General features: G+C 38.5%; 1 protein-coding gene across 2 annotated transcripts in view; it reads left to right on the top strand.

The window, feature by feature from the left end:
• The window catches only part of ACTR2 (actin related protein 2), a 36123-nt gene extending 23542 nt beyond the window's left edge, over window positions 1-12581 (top strand). For both annotated transcript variants that reach the window (XM_036872965.1, XM_036872964.1), the window contains 3 exons: window positions 2480-2625; window positions 6527-6659; window positions 9863-12581. In XM_036872965.1, coding sequence (XP_036728860.1) covers window positions 2480-2625; window positions 6527-6659; window positions 9863-10033 — 450 coding nt within the window. In that variant the 3' untranslated portion in view covers window positions 10034-12581. The remainder of the gene's footprint in view (window positions 1-2479; window positions 2626-6526; window positions 6660-9862) is intronic.
• The last annotated feature ends 3050 nt before the right edge of the window (window positions 12582-15631 follow it).

Here is a 15631-nt window from a genome sequence, read left to right as displayed (position 1 = left end):
CAGCATTGTAAAGCAATTGTACTCCAATAAAGATATTTAAAAAAAAAAAAGAAAAACGGTTACCAGGGGATAAGGGGGGGAGGGATAAATTGGGAAATTGGGATTGACATATACACCCTACTATATATAAAATAGATAACTAATAAGGACTTACTATATAGCATAGACTACTCTATTCAATACTCTGTAATGACCTATATGGTAAGAGAGTCTAAAAAAGAGTATATGTATATGTATATGTATACATGATTCACTTTGCTGTACACCTGAAGCTAACACAGCATTGTAAATCAACTGAACTCCAATAAAAATTATTTTAAAAAAAATTAAAATAAGACTGCGCTTCCACTGCAGGGGACATGGGTTTGATCACTGGACGGGGAACTAAAGATCCTGTATGCCACGTAGTACAGCCAAAAGAAAACAAAAACAAAAATAAATGAATAGGGACTTCCCTGGTGACACAGTGGTTAAGAATCCACCTGCAAATGCAGGGGACACGGGTTCGAGCCCTGGTCCAGGACCCACATGCTATGGAGCAACTAAACCCATGTGCCACAACTACTGAGGCTGCACTCTAGGGCCTGCGAACCACAACTGCTGAGCCCGCGTGCCACAACTACTGAAGCCTGTGCGCCTAGAGCCCGTGCTCTGCAACAAGAGAAGCCACCACAATGAGAAGCCCGCACACCGCAACAAAGAGTAACCCCTGCTCGCCGCAGCTAGAGAAAGCCCGTGCACAGCAATGAAGACCCAACGCAGCCAAAACTAAATAAATAAATTAAAAAAAAGAATAAATAAAAATAATTATAAATTTTTATAAGTTATATTGTTTAATTTTAGAAGATACTGATCCAAATAGTCAATAAGTCAATACTTTGCAACTTAATGATCTCCAGATTTGCTCTGGGGATTCTTTCCTGAAGCCTTCTTGACAGTTACCCTAGATTTATAATTTGTCACCTACCTGACTTTGCAAGAAAGTGTCATGAGGCAGAGGATAAGGGAACTAGAAGTGTAAGACATATTTTATTTATTTATTCTCCTTTCTCAGAGAGTTTGAGGTAGGTTACAAAAATACATGCAACAAATAAACAGTGAACTGATGAGTAAATGAAGAGGGATAAGAGTGGACAAATAAAGGAAAGGGTAAGATTTGGTGCAAAGAAATGGGAAGCATACAGTTTTAACAGTTCCAAGAGGTAGTAGTAGTTCCTAGGGTAGGTGGCCCCAGGCTGGCCTGCAAATAGAGCTTTGAGAAGAGCCACACCATCAGAGGCTGGAAGGGCCAGGTACAGAGGTTTTGGTAACAGTCTGCCATGTGAAGTTTTTCCATGTATCTTGGGGTGATTTCAAGTTTGGGTTTTAAAGTTTATTTTTTTTAAGGGTAAATTTTTTTTTAAAGACATTGATGTGATTTATAAAAATATAATTTTGGAGTGATTGCCTTGTACATACTTGTAAACAATCATAGCAAATGGGGGTAAATGTCTTAGAGAACTTGCTTTGTGATGCTTTGTCATATTGGAAAGTCAGTTTTGGAATCTAAAGATAATTATTGTAATTATGTTATTTTAAACAAATATACTGTTAGAAATGTTAATGTAAAACTAATTCTGGTATGTCATACAGAAGTGTGTCCAATGCCAGCGTATACAAGGATGCTTGTTACTTAGGTCAATTCAATGAATTGTGAGGGAGTTTTTGTTTAACATTTCTCATTTAATTAAATATAAACATGATGTAACTTAAGAGTTTCCTGTACAAGGTCATGTTGTAATGGTATCTGACCAGTTTAAATCTCATTTTCTTAAAATTATATTTATTCATTATCATTTAAAATTTAATAGGACCTAGTAAGTAGGATACAACAGAATTGCCTAATAAATAGTCTAGGTCAATATTCCTTAAGTTTTCTTGATCATACAATTTTTTTGGATTAAATGATTTGACAGAAGTTTCACACGTGATATAAAGTGTTTTGATGACAAAATAATAAAGTTTCCCAGAGTAATTATTTGGTGAAAGAAATTACTTAAAATTTTTAATTGAATGTGTCTGTGCTACATGGTAAAAATATCCATAAACTCACAAATGTGTTAAAATGATAAGCAACATTGACTCCAGCAAAAATCCAATTGCCACGGGCGATCAGCGCCACCTGTAGTGCTCACCTGCACACACCAGTGGAACATCACTCACTCGTGCGTTGGCCAATCCTCCAAGAAATTCCTGCTGTTTGGGGGCATGACATACCATTTTAAAAGCAGAACAGAGCATGATAATAAAAACAATTATTTTGATGTATTTAATTTACCTTTTTTTGTCTTTTTTCAAAAATGTATTTTAGGAGAAATATATTGCTGATAAGGATTTTGGTTCTAGAACAGGTGTTTATAAGTTTGTAAGTACTAACATCTAAAGAACACTAGGAACTTTTAAAATCTTTTGCTGATACCTGATTGTTCTTGGTTTCTAGCTCCCAGATGGCCGCATTATCAAAGTTGGGGGAGAGAGATTTGAAGCACCAGAAGCTTTGTTTCAGCCTCACTTGATCAATGTTGAGGGAGTAGGTGTTGCTGAATTGCTTTTTAACACAATCCAGGCAGCTGACATCGATACCAGGTACATTAGAAATGGTTGTTTCAAAGTTATTTATCAGAAATAGATGGAATATAAATAGCTAGAATGACCAAGTTGTCTATTGTCTCACTCAGGTTTCTGATAGGGTGACACTGGTTGTTGAACAGCATATATCATTGTGTCTCAGATGCCTCTTTAAACTTACTTTGAAATAGTTTAAATGTTGAAAGTTGCAAGACTAGAATAGAGAACTCCTGTACACTATCCAGTTTTCCATTTTACTGATTTTAACACTCTGCATGTTTGTGTGCTCTCTCTCTCTCTCTTTTCTTTCTTGAGCCATTTGAGTAGGTTGTATGCGTTAAGTCCTCTTTACTCCTTAATATTCACTTTGTATTTCTTAGGAATGAGGCTATGCTCTTATAGCCACAGTGCATTATTGAGTTCAGGGGATTGATTACTGACATACTTTTATCTACCATCCGTATTTCAGTTTTGTTCACTGTCCCAATAATGTCCTCTATACAGTTTTTCTTTTCTCCAGTAAAGGATCAAATCTAAGGTCACACATTGTATTTAGTCGTCATGTCTCTTAGTCACCTTTTATCTATTATAGTTCCTCAGTCTTTTATGACATTGATATCTCTGCAGAGTACAATTTGGGTTTGAATGTTTTCTCATGATTAGATTTAGGTTGTGCATTTTTGGCTAGAACAGTACTTAAGTGATGTGTCCTTCTCAGGTTATCAAATCCAGAAGTGATGTCTGTTTGCTCCTAATTGGTGATATTAGAGTTAAACTCTTAATGAAGTTTCCTATTTTCTCCACCGTTTACGTTTTCTTTTTTTTTCCTTTCCTGACTTTTAAGTAATTTGTGGGAAAATACTTTGAGACTGTGTAAATCTCCTGTTCCTCATCAAACTCTGCCCCCCACCCCTTTTGGCGTCTGTTGATGATTCTTGCCGAAATCCATTTTTATTGTGATGGTTGCAAAAAGGTGATTTTTTCTAATTCTGTCATTCTGTATTTATTAGTTGGCATTCTAGCATAAGGAAGTCCTTTTCCTTTCTCCCTTGTTTTGTTTATTATCAGTATGGTCTCATGATTTTATTTGGTGGATTATAATTTATTACTGCCTTATTTCATTTTGGTGCTAAATTGTTCCTGATTTCGCCTGTGAGAGCCCCTTCAAGCAAGCTCCTGTGTCCTTTGATGTGCCCTCATCTCTTTTTGAGCACATTCTAATTCATTCTATTTTGTGGCACAGGATATTCCCGGCTCATCTTTAATTTTGTTTTCTGAATAGGTAGTGAAAACTATACAAAAATGTATACTCAGAAGTATCACTCTCCCCACCCCTTGTCTTTCACCCTGGTCCTCCTCCCTCTGTTTTTTATTTTCTTACACAAAAGGTAGCATACTGTAAATACTCTTTTGCACTTTGCTTTTTTCACTTAATGTATTCTAAACAAGTTTTTTTTTTTATGTCTAAAACTGCCTTTTTTTTTATACAGCAGGTTTTTATTAGTTGTCCGTTTTATACATATTAGTGTATGTATGTCAATCCCAATCTTCCAATTCATCCCCCCCGCCACCCTGCTTTCCCTCCTTGGTGTCCACATGTTTGTTCTCTACATCTGCCACTTCCTAGGGGTTGTCCTTATTCTTTGTTCCAGTTGCATTCTTTTTTCCAGTGTGATAATGCAGTGATAACGCTGCAGTTAATAACCTTGTGCACACTGTATCTTTGTATTGTTGGACATATATATTCTGAAAAAATGTCTGGGGGAATAGTTGGGTTGAAGGATAAATGTGTGTGGTTTTGTTATTGCTCAGTTCCCTTCTATGAAAGTTGTACCCTTTCTCTTTCCCACCAGTCATATATGAGGGCACCTGTGTCCCCAACAGCTTGTTCACAGTTTTTCAGCATTTTACTTTTATGCCAAGTCTAATGAGTGAGAAATGATATCTTAACGTAGTTTTAATTTGCGTTTCTCTTAAGATTGAAGTTAAATATATTTTTCTATGTCTAGGGCCATGTTTATATCTTCTCCTGGTGAATTATCTGTTCATGGCTTTTGCCTGTTCTTCTATGGAATTAAAAAGAATTTTTTTCTCTCAGTTTTTGAAAAAGTTCTTTTTATATTAGCTCTGTGATATCTATTGCAGACATTTTGTCATTTTTCATTTGTCTCTTGCTTATGGTGTTTTGGCCATACAAAATTTTGTTTTTATTTAGTTATATAAAAAGATTTATAATCTTTTATTGCATCTAGAGTTTGAGTCATAGTTAGAAAGCTCTCCTTTATACTCAAGTTATTGAGAAATTCACTCAGAAGCATTTTATTAAGCAAGTGTTTGCCTACTTCTTTATTTAACCCTGAATGAAATAACCCGCTAATTTTTGTGGGCTGGCTGGGGAACAGGCTGGTAATGGAAATTAATAAAAATAGCAATTGGCTTATAAAAAGCTATAAATCTAATGGAAGATGATCAAAAGTCTAATCTAGACTTAATAATTATGATAAATTCTCATGGTAGGGATTGGGTAGATGCTTTTGTCCCTTGATTTAATGATCAGTAATAGGAAAATTATATTTAAAAGTGCATTCCTGTTGGTAGTGATTAAAGTTTTGGTGTTCCTAAAGCACTGGAGTTAGGTTCAGTACCCTCTCCACATTGCTAGCATTGGAAAGCAGCGCAACTCAAATTTTGTTTTGCGTGTCCTGTGTGTTGAAAGCATACATGTAAATGCTCATGGGGGGCTTCCCTGGTGGCGCAGTGGTTAAGAATCCGCCTGCCAATGCAGGGGACACGGGTTCGAGCCCTGGTCCGGGAAGATCCCACATGCTGCGGAGCAACTAAGTCCGTGCGCCACAACTACTGAGCCTGCGCTCTAGAGCCCATGAGCCACAACTACTGAAGCCCACGCGCCTAGAGCCCGTGCTCTGCAACAAGAGAGGACACCGCAATGAGAAGCCCGCGCACCGCAACAAAGAGTAGCCCCTGCTCGCCACAACTAGAGAAAGCCCTTGCACAGCAACGAAGACCCAGTGCAGCCAAAAATAAATTCATAAAAATAAATTAATTAAAAAAATAAAAAAGAAAAGAAAAATAAATGCTCATGGGCACATACCACATGTAGCTATACCTCAACTGCTTAGTTTATGTCACACTCATGTGCATACTTCTGCAATTAAATACAATACAGAACTTCTTCTAGAAGCTAGAATTATAATAGCCTGAGCCCTTGAGAACCTGAAAGTAAGTAAAAACCTGGAAGTGAGTTTGAATGAGGCCAAAATGGATGTGACTTAGCTCCTGAGTTTTACTAGGAGAAGAGTTCCTCAGACCCTCACTCAGATGATATTTCTTCTACTACATATGCAGTTATTTTAGATTTGATTATCTGGTATCATGACCAACAGCATATTTAAGGAAGAAAGCGAGGACTGCTCTAAAAAGCAAACACATCAATCTAACCAAAAATAATAGCTGACAGCCTCAAAGCAAAGGAACAAAAGGGAAAACTACAAAAGACAAATGGAAAAATTCAAAAGCAAGAACTGGAGTCGTGGTAGAATATGGTTAATTATAGTAAAGCACCACATCTAAGTGGCTCCATGGAAGCACTGTGATAGCACAGTCCAAATGCTGCAAGTTTGTAATGTAAACTGGTCATCACTAAAAGACTCAGTTACATTTGCAAGAAAATGTTACGTGCTTTAGAAGTATTGTCATCAAAATGCTAATAATTTTATATATAAAGAGGGTTTGTTATCTATTAACAGTAGTCATAGCAGACATTCAGCCCTGTGGTTTACATGTTGAATTTTATTTAATTCTCCCAGCAACCACCTGAGGCTGATGTAAATAAAAGCAACTCTGAGATACTGTTTTCCTAATCTGAAACCCCTAATGAATACCTATTGTGTCTTTCTAGATCTGAATTCTATAAGCACATTGTGCTTTCTGGAGGGTCTACTATGTACCCTGGGCTGCCATCACGGTTGGAACGAGAGCTTAAACAGCTTTACTTAGAACGAGTGTTGAAGGGAGATGTGGAAAAACTTTCTGTAAGTATCAATCAATAATCCAACTGTTAACATACTTTTAAAACCCTGTAAAATAGCTTGTGAATCTTGACAGCCACCAGAGGGAGCAAGAAGTCTTTCTAAACAAATTCCTAATGCAGTCTAGTGTAGCCGTGAAGAGGTAGGAAGAAGTAAATGGTGCAAGATGAGCGTTGTCTCAGAGCGGTCCTAGTGCTGGGGCACCTCTGTATTCAGTGTATCGAGGCAACTGGGTCCAGGGCCAGATGTTTTGGTTCATCTGTAACAAACAGCCTGGAACCAGAGGTGCCTGTAAGTATATGGGAAGAACCTGTTGTACTATAGAGAGAGAAAGGCCCCCTTGGGTTTGTTTGGTTTTTTTTTTAACTTGTTTTTTTAATATGTAGTCAGCATTCAGTGCTACTCTTGGACTGTCTCATGTTCCTGACTCTGAGTTATTTTCTGGCTGTTTCTTGCATATGTCTTATCTCCCCAATCAGATTGTAAACAACACCGTGTCTCCAATTCTTTTGCATCCCCGTCAACTATCGTAGCTCTTTAAACAGACTTTAATTGGTAGTTGTTGGTGTGTAGAGTAGGAAGAAATTTTTAAACTAGTATGTAATAGTTGGTGGTTATTTGGCATTGATTTTTTTTCTACAAACCCTGGACTGTGTGAAGTACACTGTACATACGATGCACTCAATTAAGAGTCGTTTAATTCTAAATTAATCTCTGAGGTTCATCTCATCAACTTTGTTCAGTTTAGATAATGAGATTACATCCTACAGAGGACTGTATGTATTAGAGACACTATGTGACATCTTTTATTTGTGACTCAAATTGCTGAAATTAAATTGTGTATGGGCTCATACATTAAACAAATTAAAAGACTCAAAAGGAGCCATGTTGTCTAAGTACTTCACTCATTTGTCTGATTTTGAGTATACATATAATTTAAAATCAGTCTCAGATGATTATTTAGCAAATGCTTCTTGAACTCCTTCTAGGTGCCAAACACCTGTCTAGATGGTGGGAGAAACAAAACAGGGGTGAACAAAACCAAAAATCCCCGCGTTTAGTCTGTGAATAATGTATCAGTAGTAGTAAGCGCTATGGAGAAGTCAGGTTAGGGGCTAGAGAGTGGGTAGTGATTGGGGGAGACGGTGTGCTCCTTTGTGTAGTGTGATCAGAGAAGGACTCCCGTGAGATAAGATAACTTTTGAGCAAAGACCTGAAGGGAGTGAGCCAGTGGGCAGCCTGACTCTCGGGGGGGAAGAATCTTCCAGGCAGGAAGAGCCCCACGTTGGTGGGAGTGTGCAGGAGTGGCTGGAGCAGAGTGAGCAAGGGCGGGGCTGGGAGGTGAGCTCAGAAAGGTAGTCAGGATGTAAGCCTTACTCAGCCACGGTGAAGAGTTGGGCTTTCCTCCTACTGAGGAAGGAGGATCTTGCGCAGAGAAATGGTAGGATCTGACTTGTTTAAAGGATCATTAAGTCTGGGTGGTGAATAGATTGTTGAGGGAAGGGAGGAGGAAAGGTGAAGTCACAGGACAGGTTAGGAGGCTCTGAGAGGACGCAGGAGCTGGTAGAGGCTTATGAAATAGATGAGGAGGTGTGAAGTGGCGTCTCGGAGAGTGCGAGAGAGAAGAGAAATGTCACAGGATTGCCGAGCGGCACTGAGGGGCTCGGCTGAGGTACCGTGTAAAGGTAGATGTTGAGTTTCTCTGACACGCGTTCAGTTGCTTGAGGGCAGGGGCGGAGCAAGAGGGTTGATCACCTGAGTTGGTGTTCTGCCGAGTGAGGGAGAGAAAGACAGGGTCACTGAGGATGATGTCAGGACATGGTGGAGAGAGCATGCACACGTGCCACAGAGCAGGAATGAGGAGGAATAACCTGGGCATCTGTAGCTGCCCTGGGCAAAGGGGGGTGGTGGATGGGATAGTCAGATAGGATGAGTTTCTGAGGGGCTGTGGAGTTGCAGGGAGGAGGGAGAGAACAGTGAACAAGAATTACTGTTACCCACCTCCAGAGTTAGGCAGGTTGTGAGAGAGAGAGAAACAGCAGCCAGTTGAGAAAGCTGCAGGGCAGTGGTGTCCTCAGGGGCTAGCCAGGTGTCCCTGAGAGCGGGGCTGCCACACCACAGCCCTGGACCAAACCTGGCTGTTCTATAAAGTTTTTTGGAACACAGCCAGACCCATTCTTTTGTCACATAATATGTTGCCTATCGTCACATATTGTCTCTGGCTGCCTTTAGGGATTGCCAGAGAGACCTGCAGAGCCTCAAGTGCTTACTCTCTGGTCCCTTGCAGAAAAAGTTTGCTGACCCCTGCCAAAGAGTAAAAAAGTAACTAGAACAGTTAGAACAGTAGATTAGCCTCGGAATTAATAAGTAGACGGATGTTTTTCTATGTCATGTGTTATGACAGATCCTACAGTTCATTTATGTCACGTAAAGACAATGTAGAATGACATAGTTATTTTGAGTCTTTTTGTGGGATTTGTGACTTTGTAAATAAAACTGCTACTTCATTTTGAGGTTTCTCTTTCAGGTGTTGACTGACCGTACAGATGGAGGTCTGTCCTTGTTAGACAGTTAATAGTGGCTGCAGAGTATAAAACTTCTCCTGCTTGTCTTTAATTTTGGTTACTGTGTTCATTTTTTCCAACATCCTCATAATTTATTTTGACCGTGTTTGGCCTTGTTTATTTTGAGAACATTTCGTTTGAATTTGAGAGAATAGAAAGTGAGCTTTGCTTATAAGGAAAGAACTTAAAGCTTACTCTGTTGCACGGGACTACAATCATAGAGGCGTGAGACCTTGAAGAAACTATAGCAGTCCTCTTATCCCAACTCTTCATTTGACAGCTGGCCAGGTGATTTGCCCATTAGTGGGAAACCTGTCACAGTCAGGGCTCTGGTACTTGGGCTCTTGATAGGGCGAGCATGGAATTCATTGTTCAAATCAGGCTGCTTTTGAGGGTGACAAGGAGTGTAGTTAACCATGGGGCCACAGGTGTACATTGCGACTGTTCTAAGCACACTGGGATGGATGTGTGATCTCCTGGCTGTGAGTTTTGGGCAAATTACAAAATTTCTCTCTCTAACTGAGATACTTACATCACAGGACCTTTGTGAGAATTCAACATGAGGATATAAGAAAAAGTCATTTTCATAAAGGAGAAAGCACCATGCGTGTGACGTTTTATCATCTCCTCTTTCTCCTTTAGAAATTCAAGATCCGCATTGAAGACCCACCCCGCAGAAAGCACATGGTATTCCTGGGTGGCGCAGTTCTAGCGGACATCATGAAGGACAAAGACAACTTCTGGATGACCCGACAGGAATACCAAGAAAAGGGTGTTCGTGTGCTGGAGAAACTTGGGGTGACTGTTCGATAAACTGCGAAGCTGGTTCCCATCATGCCCCTAACGCTTTCTTTTTTCTTTTATTGCCAATCCTTGAACTCATTCAACTCCAGGACATGGATGAGGCCTCTCTGTGCCCTTTGACTGGAAAGGTCAGGTTTTATTCTGGTGTCTTGCAGAAGTTTTGTTAAATTTGTGTTGATGTGGGTAAATCTGACTGCTTAGTTCCACCACTTCCCTGCAAACACAAGAGGGCCAGGGTCCTGTCTGCTTCTCTGTTTCTCCTAAGTAGGCATTTAGATCATTCCCGTAGGCTTCCTATTTTCACTTTCCTGTTCTAAGGCTGCTAGTTTTAGTCTTTAGCACACTAGGTGGTATGCCTTTATTAGCATAAGAAAAAACAACTTCCACAGGAGCTTTTATGTGTTATTGGGGTGGGGTGGTGAGGACTGAGTGGGCGGCTGCTGAACCCTTTGTGGCGTTTCCCCTGTGGTGTGGCGCTTTCTACCGTTACTGCTGCGGCTTTAAGTACCTTAAAGCTTCTGGTATTAACATTTTAGGGAAATGGTAGGCTCAGAACTAAAGTGTTTGGGGTTGGGGTTTTGCGTGGAGGGAAGGGGTGGGGTTTTGATTTTAATTTTTTGATTTTTGAGCTTTTCTGCTCTGGGGTACGTAAGATGAACTTTATTAACAATACTTTGATTTGGCAGGTTTTCTTCTACTTTTGGTCTGCCTGGAACTGTTTCCATATGCTGTAAAAAGCAAGTGTAGTGTCCCATCATTATGTGACTTAGGGATTTTTTTATTTGTTTTTTAAAATCAACCATATCAACTGGGACTAAACTCCCTAGAATCTACCAATGGAAAAGTAACATTGAAAAAAAGCTTTTGGAAATTCAAATTACAGACAAAAAGTGCTTAAGAGCTGGTATTTTTCTAAGTGCTTCTATTAATACCAGAAGCATTAAGGTAACCCAGTGCCAAGTACCATTCTTGCAAAATTCTTTTATATAACCGACCAGTGCTTATTTAATAAAAACAAGTAGATACATATAAATAATTACTGGCAGTAGGTTATAATTATTGGGTTAAAAATAACATTGAAATATGGGACTTGTGCCAGTTGGGTAATTTTCACTAGTTTTTTTTTGTTGCTATGTTTCATTTAAAACCTGGAAGTGGAGTAAAATTTGACTATTCAAAATGTTGGCCAGAAAAAATCAAGATTTAAATGCGTATTTGTACTGAAAAACTCATCATAACTACTAAATCTCAGCCATCTTAAGCTTGAAAGAAGAGTTGTTGGTATTTTGTAAATGTTAGCCTACTTACCTGTCAGAAAACCATATTTATGAATCCTGTCGGTATTGCTTGGTATCTGAAAAAATATCAAATAGTACCCAGACTTGAATTCCTTCTAAATTTGAAAAATAAAGTAATAAGAAATTGTATCACTCTAAGTACAAAATGCAAATTCTGGAGAAAAATGTTTTTCTTCATTTCAAAACATTCTTTACTAATAACGACTTTGAAAGAAGAAGCGTACTTTTTTGGGTGACTGAAATTGGAGAAATTATTGGCTATAGCATCTCTTTTTTTTGTGAAGAAACTTAAAAATCAGTTTATATGAAATAAGCAGCAAAAGAAGGTTAGTTTTAATTATGCAGCTTCTGTTAATATTATGTATTTTTTGTCTGTTTTACCTCAATTTGAACAAGTAAAAGAAGTTCGCCTGCATGCTGGACATGCTTCAGTACACATGAATAGCCTATGAATAATGTCTGTTAGATTTTAGGGACGTGGGTATCAGAGTCACTTTGGAATTCTAAAGTGTTCCTAAGTCATGTTCTTATAAATCCCCCCCCAGCCTTTTGAATACTGAGTTGTTAAAGGACACAGATGTAGGACCAGTATCTACTAGTTGTTCATTTCAGGTAAATGGATTGACTTATGACCTTTGGTCATGATTTTAAAATATGGGGGTAGAAGACAACAAAGAATGGGATAGACTCTTAAATAAAGCAATGAAAGCATTTGTCATTTGTCCCTTGAATGTAGAATTTGGTTTTAATTTTATAATTCTGCTAGCAAACATGACAGTTAAAATGATGTATTAATATATAGAAAGAGTATAGTTTTTAAATTACATTTTATAATTTTCCTATTCCAAGGTGAAATAATGCATTTAGTAATTTGGGGGTGGGGTGGGGAAGTATCATGTTTAATTGGAGTTGTCAGGTATGAGTCCCTCAGAAATTAAATTTTTTTCTGTTTTAGAAGAGATCTGATATATAGCTCTTGAAAACCTTTGTCACTTAAATTTACAATAATTAAAATTCTTTTCTTTTAAAATTAGAATTGCCAATGCCTTGACCTTTGAGAAGGGTTTCTTAGAAATAGGTCCTGCATTTAAACTTTTTTCTTTAAAATGTGGTATTGGATGTTAACTTTTACACAGTTCTGAGCACTGTCAACAATATTTGGAAAGTATTTTGAGAGATCAATGGAAAGTTAAACATTCTAAATTTAACACGAATACACTTCTTTTTGATTCAGAAAATAAAATCAGATTTTTCAAAGTAAATTTGAATTTTGTCTTTGTTTTTCCTCTTAATAGTATTTCTCTTTGGTTTCATTTTCTTATTTTTATTCATATTTTCGTTTTTGCTAATGCAAGACGGATCGACAACTTTATATGCTAGTTGTTAGGGAAAGTTCAGTTCAGTGACATTCTACTATTTGACAAAAAATCATTTATTTTTGGTATGATGTTTATTTCTGATATGATTTTAAATACCTAAGGTGGGGGATAAAAACCTAGGAATAAAAACAAATCACAGCTACAGCTCTATTAGAGACTTTTTTCCCTCTAGGAGACTGTTTTGTCTCCCGGAAGATTTAAGGACGCTTTGGCAGTGTTAGGAATGCTCGAGAGATCTATATGGAACATGCCTCTTTTCAACAACATCTTACCTCATCTGCAGACTTTTAGGCATATTATTCTTAACAAAGCAACTAAAGACAGATGAAAATTTATTAAGCTGACCCAGCCCTTTCTTACTTTTATACTAGCCTTTGAGGATGGGGTCTGGGGAGTAGATGTGAGTATTTTTGTTTTTCTTGCTCCATGAACTTGTGTGCTTGAACCCCAGTGCTCCCTTCATGGCCAGAGTCCCCCAGGACTTCCTGAGGTTCTCCTCTGGTGTCTTTCATCCAGTCTCTTCCTGGTCCCCAGAAGAATGGTGTGATTGCTATGTCCGTGTTACAGAGGGGCACTGTATTAGGTGTCATTGTTGATGGAATGAATGTCTCAGTGCTCATTTTTTTTTTTTACCCACAAACCTTGGCCACTGTACAACTGAGTGTGGTTATTAACTACTAATTTTAGAACCATCGAAGAGGATATCCAACTAAAGTGAACCAGAAACTCAAGGGTTGATTTTAGCTCAATATTTAACATGCTGTCTAACCTTGGACTGATTGGCCAACTACCCACAGTACCTGGGGGTATTTGTAGGATCACTTTTTTCCTCCAGCTCAAATTTCTTGAACTATTTAGAAGCTTGAAAATGCTACATCAGAGGTAAGTGGAGGAGGTGGGGGAAGGACCTGGAAAAGTATATTTGCAAGTGTTGAGTGCTTTGTAAAGGCCAAATTACTGACTTTAACCCCACCGTACTGCAGTTACTTTAGCTACAGAGTAAAAATAAAGTTGGGATGTAAATAAGGCAGCTCTTAGTAGTTAGTATTAGCAGGGAATTGCTTCCAGGACACGTGTCCCCCCCAGGATAACAAAATCCAAGGATGCTCAAGTCCTTTATATAAAATGGCATGGTATTTACATATAATCTACACACATCCTCCTGTATACTGTAAATCATTCCTAGACTACTTATAATAACACAATGTGAAGGCTATGTAAATAGTTGCTGGAGCATGCAGCAAATTCAAGTTTTGCTTTTTGGAGTTTTCTGGAATTTATTTTCCTGAGTTTTTTTTTTTTTTTACTATTTTATTTTTGGCTGCGTTGGGTCTTAGTTGTGGCACGGTACTTCTCGTTGTGCCACACGGGCCTCTCTCTAGTTGTGGCCCGCGTGCTCAGTAGTTGTGGCACACGGGCTTACTTGCCCCGCGGCATGTGGGATCTTAGTTCCCTGACCAGGGATCGAACCTGTGTCCCCTGCATTGGAAGGCGGATTCTTAACCACTGGACCACCAGGGAAGTCCCTTCCTGAATATTTTCAGTCTGCCGTTGACTGAACCCACAGGTGCGGAACCTGCCTTACGGAGGGCCGACTGTATGTAAGTTCCAGTGACTTTTCACATGAAGCTTAACATTTAAAAAGCATCCTAAAGCATCTTGCTCTGCATTGGTTAAATAACGTACAAAGTTAGGGAGAAAGAAGCTAGTAATACTTTTGTTTAAACCATCTGCACTATGGCAGTGACAAAAAATAAGTCTTGTACCTACTGTAAGTATCTCAATTTGTTACATGCAGAGGTAAAATACCTAACTGGGTAGGGGGAATCCAGATCATCTTTCTCTTCCCTTTGGCAGACAGAGTTCCTGTCCTGTCTTTCTCGTATCTACACTCAGTTCCTCCCACCCACTAGAGGAAAAAGGAAAGACTGGAAAGGACTCTGCAGATAATTTCCCTTGAAATAGAAGAATTACAGAGTATTTTAACTAGGCTTGCATGGACCAGTTGAAAGGGTTGGGTTTGGGAAATGCAGAAACCAATCACAAGGATAAGGTACGGTTTTCAAGCTCAAGGTAGACTCCTGAGAACGCTGCTCTTTGCCATTAACGTCAAGTTGAGCTCTTACCTGTTGAATGCTTCTTTTTTTAAAAAAGATTAGTAAGAAAACTAGTCAGCTGCTTTGTACTTCCTTGAATAGAGGTTTGAAAAAGGGCCCCAACTCTCAAGAGTAAGAATTCTACACATAAAAAAGAGTAATTATAAATATTCAAATGTAAAGGTATTAATAGCAAATAAAGGTTGACATTTTAAGCAATCATTTCAGGAAATTCTGAGGTTAAGACCTACCATAATATTAATTTGATCTTTTTGTTAAATGAGTACCTTGATGTGCAGGGGTTGTTGGAATTTTAATTTAGGCCTATCATAGGCACAAGAAAATTTCAAGGCTTGTCTTACTTTAGGAAATCAAATCTAAGGATTTCCTCAGTGATAATTATTTCTATTAACTTTTTATATTTTCATATTTCATGCCAACTTAGTGTTTGAAAAGTAAGAAAGTTGGGCCTTAGTTTTCAGCAGCATGGATATCATGTGATATCGCTTATATGTGGAATCTAAAAAAATGGTACAAATGAACTTATTTACAAAACAGAAAGAGACATACAGACTTAGAGAACAACTCATGGTTATGGGGGAGGGGAGTGGGGGGAAGGGTGGGGGGAGGGATAGATTGCAAGTTTGGGGTTGACATGTACACACTGCTCTACTTAAAATAGATAACCAACAAGGACCTACCGTATAGCACAGGGAAGGCTGCTCAATATTCAGTAATAACCTAAATGGGAAAAGTATTTGAAAAAGAATAGATACGTATATATGTATAACTGAATCACTTTGCTGTACACCTGAAACTAACACAACATTGTTA

This window comes from Balaenoptera musculus, chromosome 13, assembly GCF_009873245.2.
Source record: "Balaenoptera musculus isolate JJ_BM4_2016_0621 chromosome 13, mBalMus1.pri.v3, whole genome shotgun sequence".
Classification (NCBI taxonomy): Eukaryota; Metazoa; Chordata; class Mammalia; order Artiodactyla; family Balaenopteridae; genus Balaenoptera; species Balaenoptera musculus.
This window is presented reverse-complemented; position numbering and strand designations above follow the sequence as displayed.